Source organism: Ovis canadensis, chromosome 21 (assembly GCF_042477335.2).
Source record: "Ovis canadensis isolate MfBH-ARS-UI-01 breed Bighorn chromosome 21, ARS-UI_OviCan_v2, whole genome shotgun sequence".
NCBI lineage: Eukaryota > Metazoa > Chordata > Mammalia > Artiodactyla > Bovidae > Ovis > Ovis canadensis.
Genome location: NC_091265.1, coordinates 56,195,883 through 56,213,409, shown reverse-complemented (window position 1 = coordinate 56,213,409; position 17,527 = coordinate 56,195,883). Strand labels below are relative to the sequence as shown.

The 17,527-nt window shown below is 50.0% G+C and overlaps 2 protein-coding genes and 1 long non-coding RNA gene across 15 annotated transcripts in view; 2 read left to right on the top strand and 1 right to left on the bottom strand.

The window, feature by feature from the left end:
• Nucleotides 1-13,295, top strand: part of DDB1 (damage specific DNA binding protein 1) — a 26,727-nt gene extending 13,432 nt beyond the window's left edge. Inside the window, exons 13-27 of the mRNA XM_069565196.1 lie at nucleotides 1,521-1,699; nucleotides 1,796-1,959; nucleotides 2,065-2,172; nucleotides 2,329-2,536; nucleotides 3,312-3,407; nucleotides 3,513-3,624; nucleotides 4,584-4,707; nucleotides 5,023-5,187; nucleotides 5,894-5,988; nucleotides 9,337-9,507; nucleotides 9,807-9,916; nucleotides 10,173-10,342; nucleotides 10,509-10,611; nucleotides 11,795-11,918; nucleotides 12,512-13,295. Of these exons, the coding sequence (XP_069421297.1) occupies nucleotides 1,521-1,699; nucleotides 1,796-1,959; nucleotides 2,065-2,172; nucleotides 2,329-2,536; nucleotides 3,312-3,407; nucleotides 3,513-3,624; nucleotides 4,584-4,707; nucleotides 5,023-5,187; nucleotides 5,894-5,988; nucleotides 9,337-9,507; nucleotides 9,807-9,916; nucleotides 10,173-10,342; nucleotides 10,509-10,611; nucleotides 11,795-11,918; nucleotides 12,512-12,595 (2,013 nt within the window). The 3' untranslated portion in view covers nucleotides 12,596-13,295. The remainder of the gene's footprint in view (nucleotides 1-1,520; nucleotides 1,700-1,795; nucleotides 1,960-2,064; nucleotides 2,173-2,328; nucleotides 2,537-3,311; nucleotides 3,408-3,512; nucleotides 3,625-4,583; nucleotides 4,708-5,022; nucleotides 5,188-5,893; nucleotides 5,989-9,336; nucleotides 9,508-9,806; nucleotides 9,917-10,172; nucleotides 10,343-10,508; nucleotides 10,612-11,794; nucleotides 11,919-12,511) is intronic.
• LOC138426559 (uncharacterized) lies at nucleotides 12,976-17,264 on the bottom strand. Its single transcript, XR_011251690.1, has 3 exons — nucleotides 16,917-17,264; nucleotides 14,614-14,726; nucleotides 12,976-13,480 (listed from the first exon to the last, which is right to left on the bottom strand). It is a non-coding gene; the product is annotated as an uncharacterized lncRNA (long non-coding RNA).
• The window catches only part of VWCE (von Willebrand factor C and EGF domains), a 31,760-nt gene continuing 30,320 nt past the window's right edge, over nucleotides 16,088-17,527 (top strand). For 8 of the 13 annotated variants that reach the window (XM_070289434.1, XM_070289432.1, XM_070289429.1 and 5 more), the window contains exon 1: nucleotides 17,132-17,527. In XM_070289434.1, the coding sequence (XP_070145535.1) occupies nucleotides 17,418-17,527 (110 nt within the window). In that variant the 5' untranslated portion in view covers nucleotides 17,132-17,417. Of the gene's footprint in view, nucleotides 16,153-17,125 lie in introns of those variants that run through there. The other 5 variants (XM_069565202.1, XM_069565200.1, XM_069565199.1 and 2 more) reach the window with 3 other exon arrangements.

Genomic DNA, 17,527 nt, shown 5'->3' with positions numbered 1-17,527 from the left:
CACACACACACACACACACTTGGGGGGACAGGGCAATATTGTTTTAGCACTAATTATATCCTGTCATCTGAGACACATTTTCCCACTCATTTTAATAGTAATATATACTTATTTGGAAAATACTGAGAAGCACAAAGAAGAAAAAGATTAGTCATATGCTACCATCCCTATGTGACTTTTGATAGCACTTCCAGTATACTACTTATAACTAGAGTTCTAACTCTGTTCAGATACTTATTTTAAATTTTTCTGTGATAATGAGGATCATACAGCCCTTAGTATTTGTTAGCCATGAGAGCCTGATTTCTGTGCACCTCTCAGGACCTGGCGGGCTTAAGTTGGGAGTGACCGTGATGCTCTTGGTTTTTGCACACCCTCCTCACCTCGGGAGCTGCTCTCCACACTGAGCAGAGGCAGTATTTGCCTGTCGTGGCTGTAGCACTTGAGGGCCTAAGGATTACTGAACTGTCTCCATCGTTTTATTCTCTTGGTCTTCCTTTTAGCCAACAGGCAGTGGTGGGTTTAGTTAAAAACCAGAGGGAAGGTCTGTCACTTTGTTGAACAAGTGTGGGAAGTGCCCAGATACTGACTCAGTGCTTTGTCAGTGTTTTCTAACTGGGACCTGAATTCTGGCCCCAGCTCACATATCTTGTTATTCAAGGACATTCCTCTTTTTTTTTTTTTTTTTTTTTACTTTTCAAAATTACGCTGCTGCACAGGTTTTGTAATTTGCTGGACCAGACCCTTCAAAAGCTGATTTCCTATTTTATGCCAGCTTACTTATTACTAATGATGGGCTTCTTTACCAAATGGAAAGACTAATAACTCTAGGAAGTATTATGTAATCCCATTGTAGTTCATTAGTATCAGTAATAGCATGTGGTATTTTTCTGCATCTCCCATAGTGTTTATAATTCTAAAGGTCTTTCTTTAAGTAGAAACTCAATTTTGATAAATAAGATATATTGATATTTACTGAAGAATTTTATGTGATTTTAATGGTTCATGCATAGTAAAGAACTTGGATATTTTAGATTCTTTTGGCCGTGCTACACAACTTGCAGGATGTTAGTTCCTTGACCAGGGATTGAATGTGCGCCCTCGGCAGTGAAAATGCAGACTCCTAACCACTGGACCACCAGGGAATTCCCAGAAATTGGATATTTTAGAGATCTGATTTTGGGGTTGAGAAAAACAGGGTCCTACTCCATTGATACCTTTCCATAGGGCGCCATTTGTGATACCCAAGCCTTAATCAGAGTGAAACAGGACATGCCTTCTCTTTTTCGGGCTGTAGGTATATGAGCTGTAAGCTGCTTGAAGCCAGTCTTCTTCAAGGCTTCAGTTTAAAATGACATCTTCATGTAATCAGTCATTGCGGAACTTGGAAAAATCTATCTATATAGCAGAGGAGGACTTCATACCTTATTCTTAGGGTTCCATGAGGGCAGCATTTACCACCTTCTCACCTCTGTGCAGATCCCTGCAGGGGCTTGGAGACATGGCTCTTTTTTCTCTAGATCACTTCAGCATCTGTGAGGCTGGTCTCTCAAGAGCCCAAAGCACTCGTCAGTGAGTGGAAGGAGCCTCAGGGCAAGAATATCAGCGTGGCCTCCTGCAACAACAGCCAGGTAGTAGTCGCCGTGGGGAGGGCCCTCTACTACCTGCAGATCCACCCTCAGGAGCTCCGGCAGATCAGGTGTGTGTTTCTGTCTCTGCTCTTTCTGCCTCCCCTCTTCTCTGGGACTTCTTTGATCCCTGGAGTCCTTTCTCTGCCATATTCTTTTCTGTTTAGCCACACAGAGATGGAACACGAAGTGGCCTGCTTGGACATTACCCCTCTAGGAGACAGCAATGGAATGTCCCCTCTTTGTGCCATTGGCCTCTGGACAGACATCTCAGCCCGAATTGCAAAGCTGCCCTCTTTCGAGCTACTGCACAAAGAGATGCTGGGTGGAGGTGTGTTTCTTTTTTTGGTGGGGAGGAGGGTGTTTCTTTTAAAGGCCTGAGTTAGGGTCGGAATCAGGATTTGGAACAAGAGCTCAATGTACGTCTTTCTCACAGAGATCATTCCCCGTTCCATCCTGATGACCACCTTTGAGAGCAGCCACTACCTCCTCTGTGCCTTGGGAGACGGAGCACTCTTCTACTTTGGGCTCAACATCGAGACAGGTGAGACTAGCGCGTCAGGTGAGGGGCGCTTTGGAGAATCCAGGGTGTTGGAGTTGGCCGAGTGCTTAGCTTCAGGGTGCAGCTTTCGAACCTTCGCAGTCCAGCTGTTTGTCCTGTTTCGTTTCTGTTTTTCTCCTGACGCTGTTCTTTCTGTAGGCCTGTTGAGCGACCGTAAGAAGGTGACCCTGGGCACCCAGCCCACGGTATTGAGAACTTTCCGTTCTCTTTCAACCACCAACGTCTTTGCTTGCTCCGACCGCCCTACTGTCATCTACAGCAGCAACCACAAATTGGTCTTCTCCAATGTCAACCTCAAGGAAGTGAACTACATGTGTCCCCTCAATTCAGATGGCTATCCTGACAGGTGAGCCTCTTTTTCTTTCTTCAGTGAGAGCCAGGACGGAAGGCATCATGACCCTGCCCCTCCAGCCTTTCTGCAGTGACAAAGCCTGGCTGAGATGGGATGTGTAGAACAGAGATTTGCAGACCTGCAGTAGAAATACCTCGTAAGCCTTTTAAACGTGCTGAATGGTTTTTGAATCTTTCTTAGAGTTTGCTTCGGTAGATCTAGGGTTGGGCCCCAGATCTGAATCTGTAGTTTTAGAAAACCTCTTAGGCAATTCAAGTGATTGGCCAAGTTTCAGAGTCCCTGTGGCAGAGATTCATTATGCGTTCCCCTGGAACAGGGATTCTCAAAGTGGCTCTCTCACTGCAGCCGTGGCACTACATGGGAACTCTCTTTTAGAAATGTACATTCTCACGCCTCGCCCATGGACCCACCAAATCAAGCTCTAGGGGCAGGGCCAGCAGTCTTAGCTTCACAAGCCCCCCAGGTCGTTTTGATGCCAGCGTGGTTTGATAGTTCGAGAATCACTGTTCTATATCCAAATGCTACACGTTAGTGTTAAACAGATAGCTGTAAAAATCTCAGCCTAGGCCTAACCAGACCAATTAAATAAAATCTTGAGAGGTGGGGCTGATCTCCAGGTGTGTTTTAACAGAGCGCTGTAGTTGAGAATCACTGCCCTGTAGTAAACTAGTGTAATTCTGCCTGGTTTTTCTTCCTCTTATGGAGTTGCCTCATAGAATCCTTTTCTTCCTTGGGTGTACTCAGTCTAAACCCAGAACCTTCTTTCCAGCCTGGCACTGGCCAACAACAGCACCCTCACGATTGGCACCATCGATGAGATCCAGAAGTTGCACATTCGGACGGTTCCCCTGTATGAATCTCCCAGGTGAGGGGCAGGGCAGGGGAGCTGCGGGGGAGGGGGCCCTGGGGTGGGCGTGCAGCGCTTCAGCCTTTTCCTGAGGGGCCCTGTTGTCCCATGCTTGTTCTGTAGGAAGATCTGCTATCAAGAGGTGTCCCAGTGCTTCGGGGTCCTTTCCAGCCGCATCGAAGTCCAGGACACGAGTGGGGGCACAACTGCTCTGAGGCCCAGCGCCAGCACCCAGGTGAGGGCAGTGGGCGAAGGACAGTGGTGTGAGAGCAGCGGCAGAGTGTTCGGAAAGGGTCGGATAGTGGATACTTTAGACTTTGCAGGTCACAGTCACGGCTGCTTGCCTCGGCCCTTACAAAGGTGTCTGTAGACAACAGGTGGGCGTAGCTGGACTCCAGTAAAATCTTAAAAAAATAGGCAGGGAGCTGGATTTGGCTGCCTCAGTAGAGGCTTGAGAAGAGCTTTGAATAAGTGTGGCTTCAGTGATTTTGCTACTTGGTGCCCTTGCCTGATGAATAATTCCTCTCCTCTCATGATCATTTTGGGCACTTTGTGTTGGGTCTGGGTAGCAGCCTCATGCCGTAGGTAAGAGCGTGGGACTTGGAGTCTGACAAAACTGGCTGCAGGGTTGTGGCTCTCTGTGTCACCTTGGGCAGCTTCAGTTTTATCATCTGCGAAATGATAATGAACCGTCTAGAGCCTCACATCACAGACCCGGTGGAGATGTTAGCTGGTCGTTTTATTCCATGTATTCTTTGCCTTTCTTGCTTGCAGACATCCATGGTCTTACTTCTTCCCTTAATCCAGAGTAGGTCTTTATGTATTCGTTTTTATTCGCAGTGGTTTCCTGCCATTCCCATTGAGAGAGGTGGAAGCCTGTCACTTTATTAGGTCGCCTGGGTTTCTTGTTAGCTTTCTTGATTGACTTAGCATCACTGTTTTAGTGCTCTTAAATGCCCTTAGATTCTGGCGGTGTTTTGGACTGCTGTGTCAATCCATATGGAGTTTGGATCCTTAGCCTCAGTCGCTGTGTCCTCTCTGAAGCCCTTTGCACTTGGGCTCTCTGCAGGCGGCCAGCCTCAAGTTTTTCTCGTTCAAACTCTGCCTCTGTTCTCTGATCCTGTCTGATGCTCACACTGCTGTCCCAGCACCCGTTCTTTTGAGAGGGGTGATGTGTGTTCTCTCTGTTCCCAGGCCCTGTCCAGCAGCGTCAGCTCCAGCAAGCTGTTCTCCAGCAGCACAGCCCCTCACGAGACCTCCTTTGGAGAAGAGGTGGAGGTGCATAACCTCCTTATCATTGACCAGCACACCTTTGAAGGTGCAAATGAGCTCTTTCTATCATGTGTACCTACGTCCTCCCTAAGCTAGGCTCTTCTGGGCTCTGCTGTATTCCAGAATTTGATAGACGCTGGCCGACTATCCTAGGAGGAGAAAGGGTGGGGCCTCAGAGTTGGCTGTGAGTTCAGAGTACTGGGCCTCCTCATGTCAGAATAGGCTGGCGAGGAGATAGGAATAGCAGGAGGCAGATGCCTTCTGTACTGTGCTCCAAGCTGAGCTGTGGACCTCAGAGAAGTGCAGAAGCACACGTGCGTGGGGTCGTCAGTCAGTCACCTCTCTGCTGTTCTTCTTCTAGTGCTTCATGCCCACCAGTTTCTGCAGAATGAGTATGCCCTCAGCCTGGTCTCCTGCAAGCTGGGCAAAGACCCCAACACGTACTTCATTGTGGGCACGGCCATGGTGTACCCAGAAGAGGCAGAGCCCAAGCAGGGTCGTATTGTGGTCTTTCAGTATTCAGATGGTAAGTGGACACAGTCTCTGGCTTTTGAGAAATTTAAAAACTGGGAAAGGAAGCAGACACTTTAGGTTTCAGCCTTAGTTATGCAGAAGAACGTGGGCTAATTGCAGTGACACAAGATTCAGGATGTTTCTCTCTTACGCTCTTGATGGTCTGAATGAGTTTTGGAGTATGTGAGCAGCGGCACAAATAAAATCTGCCCTTTTTTTCTTCCTTTTTCACTCTTTGAAAGGAAGAGAAAGGGAGGGGCGACCAGAATGAGAGTTAGGATTTCTGGTAGGACTCTGTGGAGTGTCCTCCACTCGGCTGCTCAGCCTCTTAGGCCCTCTTCCCAGCGTCAGCACTTGGTGCTCGTTTCTGCATCTTCTCACCTCCCTACCCATGATGGCTCTGAAGACTAGCTGTCAGCCCCCAAACCTCAGGTTAGATGGCTGAGGTAGAGTCTGGTCTCCATCCTGAGGGGAGATCTGGAGTCCCAGGTGGGAGGCAGAACCTGAGCGCTGTCTGGAATCGCTGCATGTTATGTGGGGGCCCACACTTCTAGAGGTAGTTAACCCCAGTATATATGGATTCTATATTCTCTGCTTTGAAATGAGGGGTTTGGAGGGGCAGGAATTAGAGCTGGGGGTGGGGGGATGGGAAGTACACGATTCTTCAGATTAAAGTGTGGGCTCATGAAGGAGACTGAAGGGTATCTTTTTTCCCCCAGGAAAACTACAGACTGTGGCTGAAAAGGAGGTGAAGGGGGCCGTGTACTCCATGGTAGAGTTTAACGGGAAGCTGTTAGCCAGCATCAACAGCACGGTGAGCCCTCCCTCTGGCCTCAGCCTCAGGCCTCCGTCCACAGAGCCTGGGTCCCGTGCATTTTCTCCCTCTGGCCTCGGCCTCAGGTCTCACACCTCCGTCCATAGAGCCTGGGTCCGGTGCATTTTCTCCCTCTGGCCTCGACCTCAGGCCTCACACCTCCGTCCATAGAGCCTGGGTCCCGTGCATTTTCTCCCTCTGGCCTCGACCTCAGGCCTCACACCTCCGTCCACAGAGCCTGGGTCCCGTGCATTTTCTCCCTCTGGCCTCGGCCTCAGCCTCACACCTCTGTCCAGAGAGCCTGGGTCCCGTGCATTTTCTGAACTGCGTGTGTGTCCTGATTTTAAGGGTAGCAGAGTAGCGAGCACGGAGGATGGCCCTGGGAATATGGGGAGCTGGGGTTGGACCAGACACCAGGTTTGGTTCTGTGAAGCCCTGTACATATTATTCTGTGGGAATTGAGAAGAGGGTAAGAACTGTGGTCCCTGCACTCAGAATGTGTCATGGCCTGAGAATATTTCATCTGTGTGGGACAGAATGGGCCAAACTGCATTCATCCTGAGTAAACCCCTGAAATACTAGGCCTGTGAAATTCTCCACTTTTCTTCTGGCATGACTTTACCTCCTCCCTTCCCAAAAAAACACAAAAATTATACACTATACACGGTCAAACAAATTTGGGACTTGCTGTATCCTGTATCTTCCGCTTAGAAGCTTCTCAGTGCATTGTAGCATATGAAAGATTCTGAGAAGATCAAGAGTAGAAAAGCATTGCTTAAATACTTCTTTTTTTTTTCCCAAAGAAAGAGCAGCTTTATTTATTTTTTGGCTGTGCTTTGCGGCACGTGGGACCTTAATTCCTAGACCAGGTATCTAACCTGCACCCTCTGCAGTGAAAGCACAGAGCCTTAACCACTAGACCAGCAGGGACGTCCCCTTAAGTACTTTAACTTGACGTTCATTCAAGAAGTACTAACTGAGCACTTGAAGTATGCTAAGCACTGTTTTGGTAGTTGGGATGTAGCAGTAGATGAACTAGACAAAGAGCTAGCCTCCTGGGGCCTGTGAGCAAATAGAATATATATGTGTATGTACGATGAGAAGTACCTTGTGAAAAATAAAAACAGGACAAGAAGCTGACAGGGTACCAGCGCGAGCAGGGAGGTGGCGCTGTTTTGTCATATGCTCAGGAGGGTTCGCACAGTGGCTTTTGGGCAAATGTCTAAGGGAAAGGAGGGAGCCAGCCATGCATTGATCTGGAAGAAGACAAGTGACAGGAGTCCATGGCCGGCCTGCACCCAGTGTGGGAAGGCAGTGCTGAGTGCTGGGTGCTGGGAGATAAGTCGGAGAGGCAGCCGGGAGGTAGCAGCGTGCGGAACCAGATAGGCTGTGTGCTTTGGGTTTGTAAGGACTTCGGGTTTTACTCCGAGGAGATGGGAACCTCCAGAGGGTTTGAGCAAATGCATGACATAACTGTAATTTTTTTATATAAGTATGTATTTTATATATATATCTATATATAAATATAAATATATAAAAGATGCTGGTTTACTTATTAGGCCGTGTCCAGTCTTAGTTGTGGCACACAGGGTTTTTGTTGTAGGCGCGGGCTTTCTAGTTGTGGTGTGGGGGTTTCGTTGCCCTACGGCATGTGGGATCTCAGTTCCCCAACCAGGGATTGAACTTATGTCCCCTGCATTGGAAGGTGGATTCTTTTCCTTTTTAAATTTATTTATTTTTAATTGAAGGATAATTGCTTTACAATATTGTTTTGGTTTCTGCTATATGGAAAGTGGGTCTTAACCACTGGACTGCCAGCGAAGTCCCTGCAGTTACATTTTGAAAAGCTCACTGCACATCTCGGAGAGGGTGGTAGAAGACCAGGGGTAGGAGCAGTGAGGTCAGCTCAGAGGCTCTGGTGATGACCCAGAGAGCAGTGGACGGTGCTGGGAGCATGTGCTGACCGAGGAGCTGAAGGGTAGTCAGATTCCACAGATGTTAGTATTGAGGGCTTGAAGATGAGTCGTGAGAAGGGAATAAAGGGTCAAGAGTTTTGGCCTGAGTAGCAGAGATGGTGTGGCTCTGTACTGATGGAGGAAGATTGTGAGTGGGGCAGGTTTGGAGAGTAAGGGAAAACTGTATCTTTGCTCACAACATTTCTGACACCATGTGTGAGGAGTTTTTGTCCCTATGACAATCAGTTTTCCAACTGGCGGTCCTGTAATTTACTTGAATTCTGATTTTAGCTGCCCAGAGTTGGAGTCAGCTGTCATAGGTTCAAGGGCTCGGTCCCACAAGACTGTCTTTATGCAAACCCCAGCCCAAGTAGTGTTCCTCACACTTCTGTCTGACTTGCTCCTAAGTTAGGGGTTCCCACAATTAGGTTTCATGATTTGCTGGAAGGGCTCATGAGACTCAGAATGTTTACTTGCATTTGCCGCTTCTTCACCCCACTCTTGGGAGTCTGGAAGCCCAGTCCAACTCGACTCATCCTAATCTGTGGTGTTCTGGGCTCACTTGACCCAGAACAGGAGGTGTGGTTAGCCATTGTGATTATTACGAGTGAGCCTTGGAGTGCACACCTGTGGAGCTAGGGTTCTTTGGACGCATCTTGAGAAATCATGGCTTAATATATTCTTCCCAGGAGTGTCTGTATGTGCAGAGGTTTGGGTGGGGCTGCCTAGACCCTGAAGGATCTGCTGGGACTGGGCCGTTCCGAGTATCTGTTCATCTGTCTTGATCGTAAAGCATCTTGTTTCTTTTGGAGATATGGTTATAACTGAAGAAACACTGCAGTGAAGAGAAAAGGGGTATTTCTTCCCCTCTGGGTAGAGGGGTGGCCAGAGACTCCAGTTCTTTAGAGTAAGTTTCTGTTGGACTTTTCTGTTCTATTTTCTTTGCTCATTGGATGTACATCAAAAGGTGCCAGGGATGTATGTGTTTTGAGAAGGGTTCAGAAAGGGCAGTTTGGTGGGAGGTGATCTTCTTTCTGATCAGGAAATTGGAAATGGATCTTCTCTTTCTAGAGATATTTCTGTAGACAGTTACCAGACTTAAGTCACAAAACCGTCTCTTGTCATTTCTATAGTGTTACTTGCGTTACTATTTACTTAGTATTTTTCTTTATCCTGACTTTTTTTTAATATAAAGGAAGACTTTGTAGTATTGTTTCATGTGCTCACTCTGTTTTCATCTTTCATGAATATATGATAATTACAAACGCTCATGCAAGTTCCTCAGCAAACCATTTCACCCCCCCACACTGCACTTGGGTAAGTGGTGCAGCAGATGGAAGGCCCCTGGGGCTGAGAGAAACGCGCTGCCCACCCCCACACCCCGCCCCCCCAGGTGCGGCTTTATGAGTGGACGACGGAGAAGGAGCTGCGCACCGAGTGCAACCACTACAACAACATCATGGCGCTCTACCTGAAGACCAAGGGCGACTTCATCCTGGTGGGCGACCTGATGCGCTCGGTGCTGCTGCTGGCCTACAAGCCCATGGAGGGCAACTTCGAAGAGGTAGGGGGGTGTGGGCAGTCGGCTTGCTTAAGCTGGCGGTCAGGGGTGATGAAGCCCAGGGTGGGCAGAAACCTCATCCCTGGAGCACAAATTGTGCATCTGTTCAGTCTTCTAAAGACCCCCAACTTGAACTCTGAGTAGGCCCTGTTTCAGGATGGTGTTGGCCAGGCAAAGGGGAGACTCTCTCTAGAGGGGTGGTTGTTAAACACAGGCAGGGCAGGCACTTGGCCAAGTCCCAGCACTGGCTTGCATGCAAACTGCTGATTGTATTTCCCCTGTTGTATTTTGTCTTTTTTAAGATTGCTCGAGACTTTAACCCCAACTGGATGAGTGCTGTGGAAATCTTGGATGATGACAATTTCCTGGGGGCTGAAAATGCCTTTAACCTGTTTGTGTGTCAGAAGGATAGGTGAGTGGCCAGCTGTGGGAGTGGCCTGTGGTAGGTGAGGACACAGGGCCCCCACCGGCTCGCATGCGCCTCTTCACAGGGGTAGATGGCATCTGTGAGAGAGTCAGGCTGCAGAGATGGATGAGCCTCTTCAGGCCGGCTCCTCTGTGGACTGGGTGGGCCCACCAGGGAGTCTGTCCTTCACTGCACGCGGTCCTTGGGGCCCCGTCTGGGGGGACAGGAGGCCTGGGTTGTGAATGTCTTGCACCCCTTGCAGCGCTGCCACTACGGACGAGGAGCGGCAACACCTCCAGGAGGTTGGGCTCTTCCACTTGGGCGAGTTCGTCAACGTCTTTTGCCACGGCTCTCTGGTTATGCAGAACCTGGGCGAGACTTCCACGCCCACGCAGGGCTCGGTGCTCTTTGGCACGGTCAATGGCATGATTGGTAAGGGTGGCCCCATGCAGCCCTCCTTCCCAGGGCCAGGGGAGAGCAGGGTTTTGAGAGTCCGTGGCCGGCTCGTCCGTCCTCCTCCCTGGGCTCCCCTTGGCAGGCAGTGCTCGCTGTGGGCTCTGGAGTGCCCTGTAGCTTTCGATTCCCTTTGCTTCCTTAGGCCTGGTGACTTCATTGTCAGAGAGCTGGTACAACCTCTTGTTGGACATGCAGAATCGACTCAATAAAGTCATCAAAAGTGTGGGCAAGATTGAGCACTCCTTATATCCTTCCCAGAGGTGCCCCCTTACTCAAAAACATGGCCTGGCCCAGGCAGAGTGCACATTACCGTGAGCAGCCTCTGGAAGTTTGTCCCTCTAGAAAATGTCTTGACTAGATTCCAATGGGGAGCAGGCTACGTAAAAACTTCTCATGGAAAATTTCAAGCACACGATATTGGAGAGAATCGTATGAGTATAATGAACCCCCATGCACTTATCTCCCAGTTTTATTGGTTCATCTTGAAAATGTATGTTGATGTTCATGCACTGTGTCTGCTTCTGACCTTCTGGCTTTGCATGTCAGACCTAAGTTTAGATCACAACTTAGAACATCCTTTCAGAGATCTTGTTTGGGGCAGCGGTGTTTGAGGACCCTTGCTAGAGAGGCTAAATGGAAAAGGAGGGGAAAAGCAAAGAAGCTGTAGATTCCAGAAGGCCAAGGGTCAGCCCCCTGGACAATGAGGATCCAAGTACTATTGGAAGTTTGTTTATTATGGGAGAGGGACGAGGAGCCCTCGGGCTCTGGAGGGGATTCTGCTGAAAAGTCTGTTGTAAGGCAGGATGAACCAGCTCTCGCGGAGGAGGGAGGAGGTAGGCTGACTTGTTGGTGTTTTGCTAACCCGCAGGACTTTAGGCACATCTCTTGTTTCACTGAGCCTCAGTTTATTAATCTGTGAAGGCCAGGCTTAAAAAGTGGTTCTTCCTAGGCAAGCATCCAGTTTGCGTGGGCACTTGTTAAAAAAAAAAATCTCTACATGTCCATGCTCTGAACTAAGAGTCATGTGTATTCTGTTTTTAAAATTATAATTTTTTAATTGTTTTTGGTCTTGCTGTGTGGCTTGCAGCATCTTAGTTCCCTGACCAGGGATTAAACAAACTCATGCCCTCGGCATTGAAAGCCCAGACTCTTAACCACTTGGCTGCAGGGGAAATCCCTGTAATTTTTAAAATGTTATTTTGACAATTATTCCAGTTGAGAGGATCATTGGATTAGGTAACGGTTTATAGGTCTTTGAAATTGCAAAACTGTCCAAACAGCTGTGATATTTAGTTGAACCTGTTGTTTTCTATTCTCCTCCTGATAATTGCTTCAGACTGTGGTCTTGTGCACAGAGGTAGGGATGACTTCGGAGAGGGTATTTATTATTTCCCAGTGATCAGCACATTCTTTAACTCACCTGTCCACTTGGAGATCCTTTCATACTGAACGAAAGACAGAACCAGCCACCGGCTTCATCGATGGTGACTTGATTGAGAGTTTCCTGGATATCAGCCGGCCCAAGATGCAGGAAGTTGTGGCAAACCTACAGGTGAGCTGTGCCACTGTGCAGGGTGCAGCCCTGGGGCCAGTGACTCAAGTCCATTGCAGGGCCAGGCACACCAGGAGGCCTCCCCTCCCTTGGTTCCCAAGTGCCAAGAGCTCTTTTTAAAGTTTTCTTCTACCCACATGGAAAGGTAGTGTCCAAGGGCAAGGAGATAAGGCTGAGGCTTGTGGGTTCCCCCACCAGGCACCAAGCACTGTAACTTTAGCAACGAGGGCATCTTCGGGCATGTCTGGGATCCCTGGCACATCCTTAGGAAAGGGGCAGGGACAGGATCCTGCAGAGAAGAGGAGTTTCCATGGTGCTGGAGTTTGGGGTATTGCCCACTGGAGGTGGTGCCTCTGGCAAACAGCCGGATGGAGGTGGATGTATATATTGGTTGGCAGCCTCTGGGCAGCTTTGCTGTCAGCAGACCATGCTCACCTGGACCCCCAAGGAGAAGCACGGGCTTCTGGTGATGAGTCCTCGCTCCTGCCACGGCAGTGTGGCGCAGGGTACCGTTGTGGGCGTCCCCTTCCCCAGGGAGGGAGAGCCTGCTCTCAGCCCTCACGGCCTCCCCTCCTCTCCTTTCCTCGTTGCAGTATGACGACGGCAGCGGGATGAAGCGAGAGGCCACTGCGGATGACCTGATCAAGGTGGTGGAGGAGTTAACTCGGATCCATTAGCCAAGGGCAGGGATCCCTTCCCAGACCCTCTCTGAAGGCTTTGCCCTCCTGCTCTCCTCCTCCCTGCCACTGTCTCTCGGCCATGGGAAGCCTGTCCCTAAGCCCCAGAAGCCACAGCCTACCTGAGTGGAAATGGGGATTTCGTAGAACGAAAACCAGTTCACTGGAGACCTGGGCAAGGGCTGATGGTGAAATATTTTCTCCCTGGATTTTTACCAGTCTCACATGATTCCAGCCATCACCTTGGGCCACCAAGCCTGGATTGGTGCAGCCAATTGTCCTCCTTCCAGGGAGCAGTTTTGCAGCTCTTTGGCTGAAAGGAAGCTGTGTGTGTGTGTGTGTGTGTGTGTGTGTGTGTGTGTGTCTCCCACACTCATGCATTGTCCTCACTATCTTTTTATTTAGGTTTGGGGTTGGGGAGGGTTGTGGCTAGGGGGGAGGTGGGGTGGGAGGGGTTCGTTGTCTTTGAGGTGAGAGCTTCCTTCGCTTTCTTCTGTTGCCTCTGAGGGCTTTGGGTCTGGAGGGCTGACCACCAGGCCATGGGCTGCCTGAGGGTAAGACCTGCAGATGGTGGATGATTTCCAAGCCACAGCCTTTTTGTCTCTGGGGAACTGCCTTCTTCAGAGGAAAGGAGGTGGGGGGCCGTGAATTGGTGGTTAGTTTCTGAGTTTTACCAAATAAAGTAGAGTCTAAGAAGAAAGATTCATTTGTTTCTGCTCTTCTTTTCCTGCTTGGCTCTCCAGCATCCCAGACGCTCTGTGCTCAGGGTACTGCAAGCGCCATTCTGTCCTTCACAGCCATTGCAGTGGCCCCTTGTCCTGGCTGCTGGAACATTCCTTTCAGGTAGAGAAGTGTCCTCTGTACCTCTCCTTTGTCATATGATCGCTGTTGGTGGGATCCCAGGGATGAAGGGAGTCAGGTTTCTGAAATTCAGCTGTCTTGGGTTGTCTTTGACTCCAGTCATCCTTCTATTCCCAGTGGCCTCTGTTAGTAATGCTGCTTGGGCTGCCTCTCCTGACGTCATTTTACAGCCAGCTGTATGTGCAGCATTCAGCCAGCTAGCCCCCTAGGCACTGCTCCTCACACTCCTCCCAGCTTCCTGTTGCCACATGCCCTTTGGATTCAGCTTTTATTTCCTCTGGTTTCATTGAGTAAACCTTTGGTGCCTTAGGTTTGAAAATACAGGAGTAGGGCACATTTGGGGTTCACCCTTCTATTCAGCAAACAGAGCTGGTCTTCTTTCAGCTCAGTGGGTCAGAGTGTCCAGGCCCACGTTTCCACCAGTGATCCAGTGGGAATAAAGGCTGCTCTGTCCCAGCAGTGGAGCGAGGTTGATCCCAGGCATATTGGCTGGCTCCTTTAAGACCAGCCTTTGATACAGTGTCAGGAAAATTGTGGTTTCAAGTTCAAACTGTGGTTTGGGGGAGATTCTAGCTTAAAAGGAAAAGAGCAAGGAAGCATCTCTGCTTTGGGGGTCTTTGGGATTAAGTTTCCTTCCCTGGAGGCATTCCTTGAGTTTCATTACTGTTCTTTTCCCCTTACTCTCCTGGGGTTTCTGAGGGTGGAGGATAAGGGTCTTAAGGGAAAAAATAATCATCTCTCAAAAACCACAGTTTGAACTTGAAACTCAACACTGTGATTTGAATTCTTCAAGTCATGGTTTGAATTGAAAAGGCCTGCCCCCATGCCAGAGACCAGCTTTAATGAGGCAGGCAAGCAAAGGCCTCCAGATTGTGATTATTTAAAAAATTTAATCCTAGATGGGAGAAAAACAGAATGTGGCAGGGTTATTATTCTGGTGCTTCTCAGTGGTTTGACCTGCAGCTGCGGAGACCTGCCATGTTCAGGAGAAGGTTACTACCGGTGGCTTCAGTCTTCACTTTGGAAACCAGAGTGCATGCAGCTTTTTGTTTCCTACAATCTTGGGTATATTCACTCTGGATTGAATTCCAGCAATCCTTTAGAAACTGACATCCTGCTGCCACACTCCCACATCCCCTCTTAAAACCATTAATCACCTCTCCCGGGGTGAAAGGTTGCCTTTGGAGCTTTGCTGCAGCCAGCTGGAATGGCTCCTCTCCATGTAGGCGCTGATGAGCTCGCCTCACTCCCGGCCTCTGCACGAACGGACCTTTGGGAGAATAATAGAAACACTGACTCATCACATGACCATTTGGAAGGGTCACAAGCCAGAGGCCTCCTTTCTACAGCCAACAACAACTTGAATCCTCCACCCTTGGTGGAGGGTCCCTTTTGTTACTGAGCAGCCACAAGCCACAGAACCGGGGAGGAAATATTGAGGAACCATATGGGCCCAAACTCGTCCTTGAGGATGAATGATTTTAAGTGAGCAGCTCTCCGGGTCCAAAGTTTGAGAAGCCTCGAGGTCACACAAACCAAAACACAAAACAAACAGAAAATAGTGAAAACCAAACTGAAGAGGTGAACTTGGTATGACGAGCAAGGTGAATGCCATAAGGTCAAAGAAACAGGAAATGAAAGAAATGTCAGGGGCTATTTAGAAAGTCGTTTCTTTCAAAATTCACCAGTAGGAATTTACAGATTTAAATATCCTGGGCTTCTCCTGTCGAGGGTAGGTAAGGATTTCCTTTATACACAAAGTTATATCTCGGTCATTGCAGCTGCCCACTGACCCAAGTCTGCCAGACTTACAGGGTGAGACGGAGGGGCTGGAACTCCATTAAGTAGTCACGTTCAGAAAGGAGGTAGCTGAGGTGTGCTGGAGCATGGGAGAAGATGGCATGAAGGGTGACAGGTGTGTAAAGAAAAAATTGTCCTGTGCAAATGTGTTGAGAATCTGTGTGTAGCTTCTAGATCCAGGAACACAGAGCACCTGTTTGACACTGATGGTGGTCTAGATAGGAAAGATAAGGACGGTGGTGTGATAGATTTTGCAGGCTCGAATGAAGGAAGAGTTTTCTGTTTATCCCTATTTAATAATTCAGGGCTATGGGATTCCCCTGGTGGTCCAGTGGCTAAGACTCCATATCCCCAAAGTAGGGAGCCCAGGTTCCATCCCTGGTCAGGGAACTAGATCCCATACTCCACAACTAGGACACAGCGCAGCCAAATAAATATTTTTTTAAGAATATCAGGGCTAGATTTCTGACTATGTGCCCACTGACAGTGAGCATCGAAGCACTTTGTGAGTGGTAGTGAGGGATGCAGTCTGAACGGCAGAGGGGAAAGTGCACCTTTGATGTTTAACATAAAGGAAAGATGCCCTAAGACTCTGAGGGTCCTCAGGACTCAGAATGGACATAAATATGGAAGTAGCATTCATTTCCAATACAGAGTATTTTGGCAACCTATTAGCTGAAAACGTGTTGCTTAGATGGGTCAAACTAACAGGATGAGCTTATTTAGTCACTAAGTCATGTCCAACTCTTCTCGACTCCATGGACTGTAGCCTGGCTCCTCTGTCCACAGGATTTCCCAGGTAGAAATACTGGACCGGGTTGCCATTTCCTTCTCCAGCAGGGTGAGGTAACCACCCTTAATTGAACATCTGCAAAAACTCAGCCACACAGGTTCAGGTAAGGAGATCAGCTTAGCAGTTTGTGTTCAATAACAACAAAAAGACAACAACAAAAAGACATGACAACAAAGAGCACCAGAGGCTTCCCTTTACTGTAAATCTTATGTAAGGAACTGACAGCTTCATTGGGTTGTCGAAAAGGCCAAGTAATATCAGGCTGTGTTAATAGAAGTATGGCATCTGGAAGGGAGGGGCAAGAATCCAGACCACTGTTGGTACCGTGTTCATTCGTGGCCACCAATGTTAAGGACCTTAGTGACAGGCTGAGGTTGCCAGTGGAAGGGCTACCGCACAGGCAGAACCAAAGGCACGGGAGTTATTTAGCTGGGAAGGAAAAACACTTCCCAACAAATGAGAGTTACTCAAATTGGATTGGGCTGCCCTCTGGTAGGTAGTGAGACCTTCATCCCCGCAAGTGTTTAAGTAAAAGCTAGACCCATTGGGTCTGGGTGGTGAGGGGAGGTTCCTGCCCAAAGCTGAAGGTAGAATTTAGTCAGTCTTTCAGCTTCCTCCCAGCCGGATGATTCTGACTTAGGTCCACCACCTGCTCACCACCCTTCTGCCTACCATCTCTCGACTGGCCTGGGGCAGCTGCTGAAGGGGACAAGGGGAGTCTGTGGGTTCAAGGGCCGCTAGAGCCCCCAGTCAGGGAGCAAGGGAGCCCACTGACCGGCGCACCCAGGGAGGGTTAGGGTGCAAACCTGCTGGTAGGCTGGGGGCTAGCCTAGAAGTGCCCAGCAGCGAAAGGGCCCAGCATCCCACCTTCTCGTACAACACAGGTATCTCGGGCTCCATAGCGACCAGCAATTCCTGGGGCGCGCAGCCTCCAGCCTTGTTCCCGGAGTCTCTTTCCTCCCTGGGCCTCCGTCTCACGCCCACAGCCCTTCGCAGGAAGCCGACTCCCAAACCCGGGCAGGGGGTGTGGGCCGAGGACGAAACCCCGCCCCCAGGGGTCCCTGATCTTTGCCCCCGCCCCGGGCTCCGCGCCTCCCCTGGAGGCCACCGGCGGGCCGGCGGGCGCCGCTGCCTTTTGTGTGTTTCGTTTCGAGGTGCGACAGACCCCCAGCCGTTCGCCGCGTCCCCTCGCGGCCCCCGGCGCCTCCTCTCGGCGTCCCCAGCCCCCCTGCTCGGCTCCGCGTGCCAGCTCGGGGCTCGCTGGTTCGCTCCCCCCGGCGCCAGGAGGAGGGGCGAGGGCCCGCAGCCCCCTCCCCCGCGCGCGGCGCCGGAGCCCAGCCGAGCCGGGGGGACCCGCCGCCGCCGGTCATGTGGGCCGGACTGCTCCTCCGGGCCGCTTGCGTCGCGCTCCTGCTGCCGGGCACCCCGGCCCGCGGCTACACCGGGAGGAAGACGCCGGGGCACTTCGGGGCCGAGAG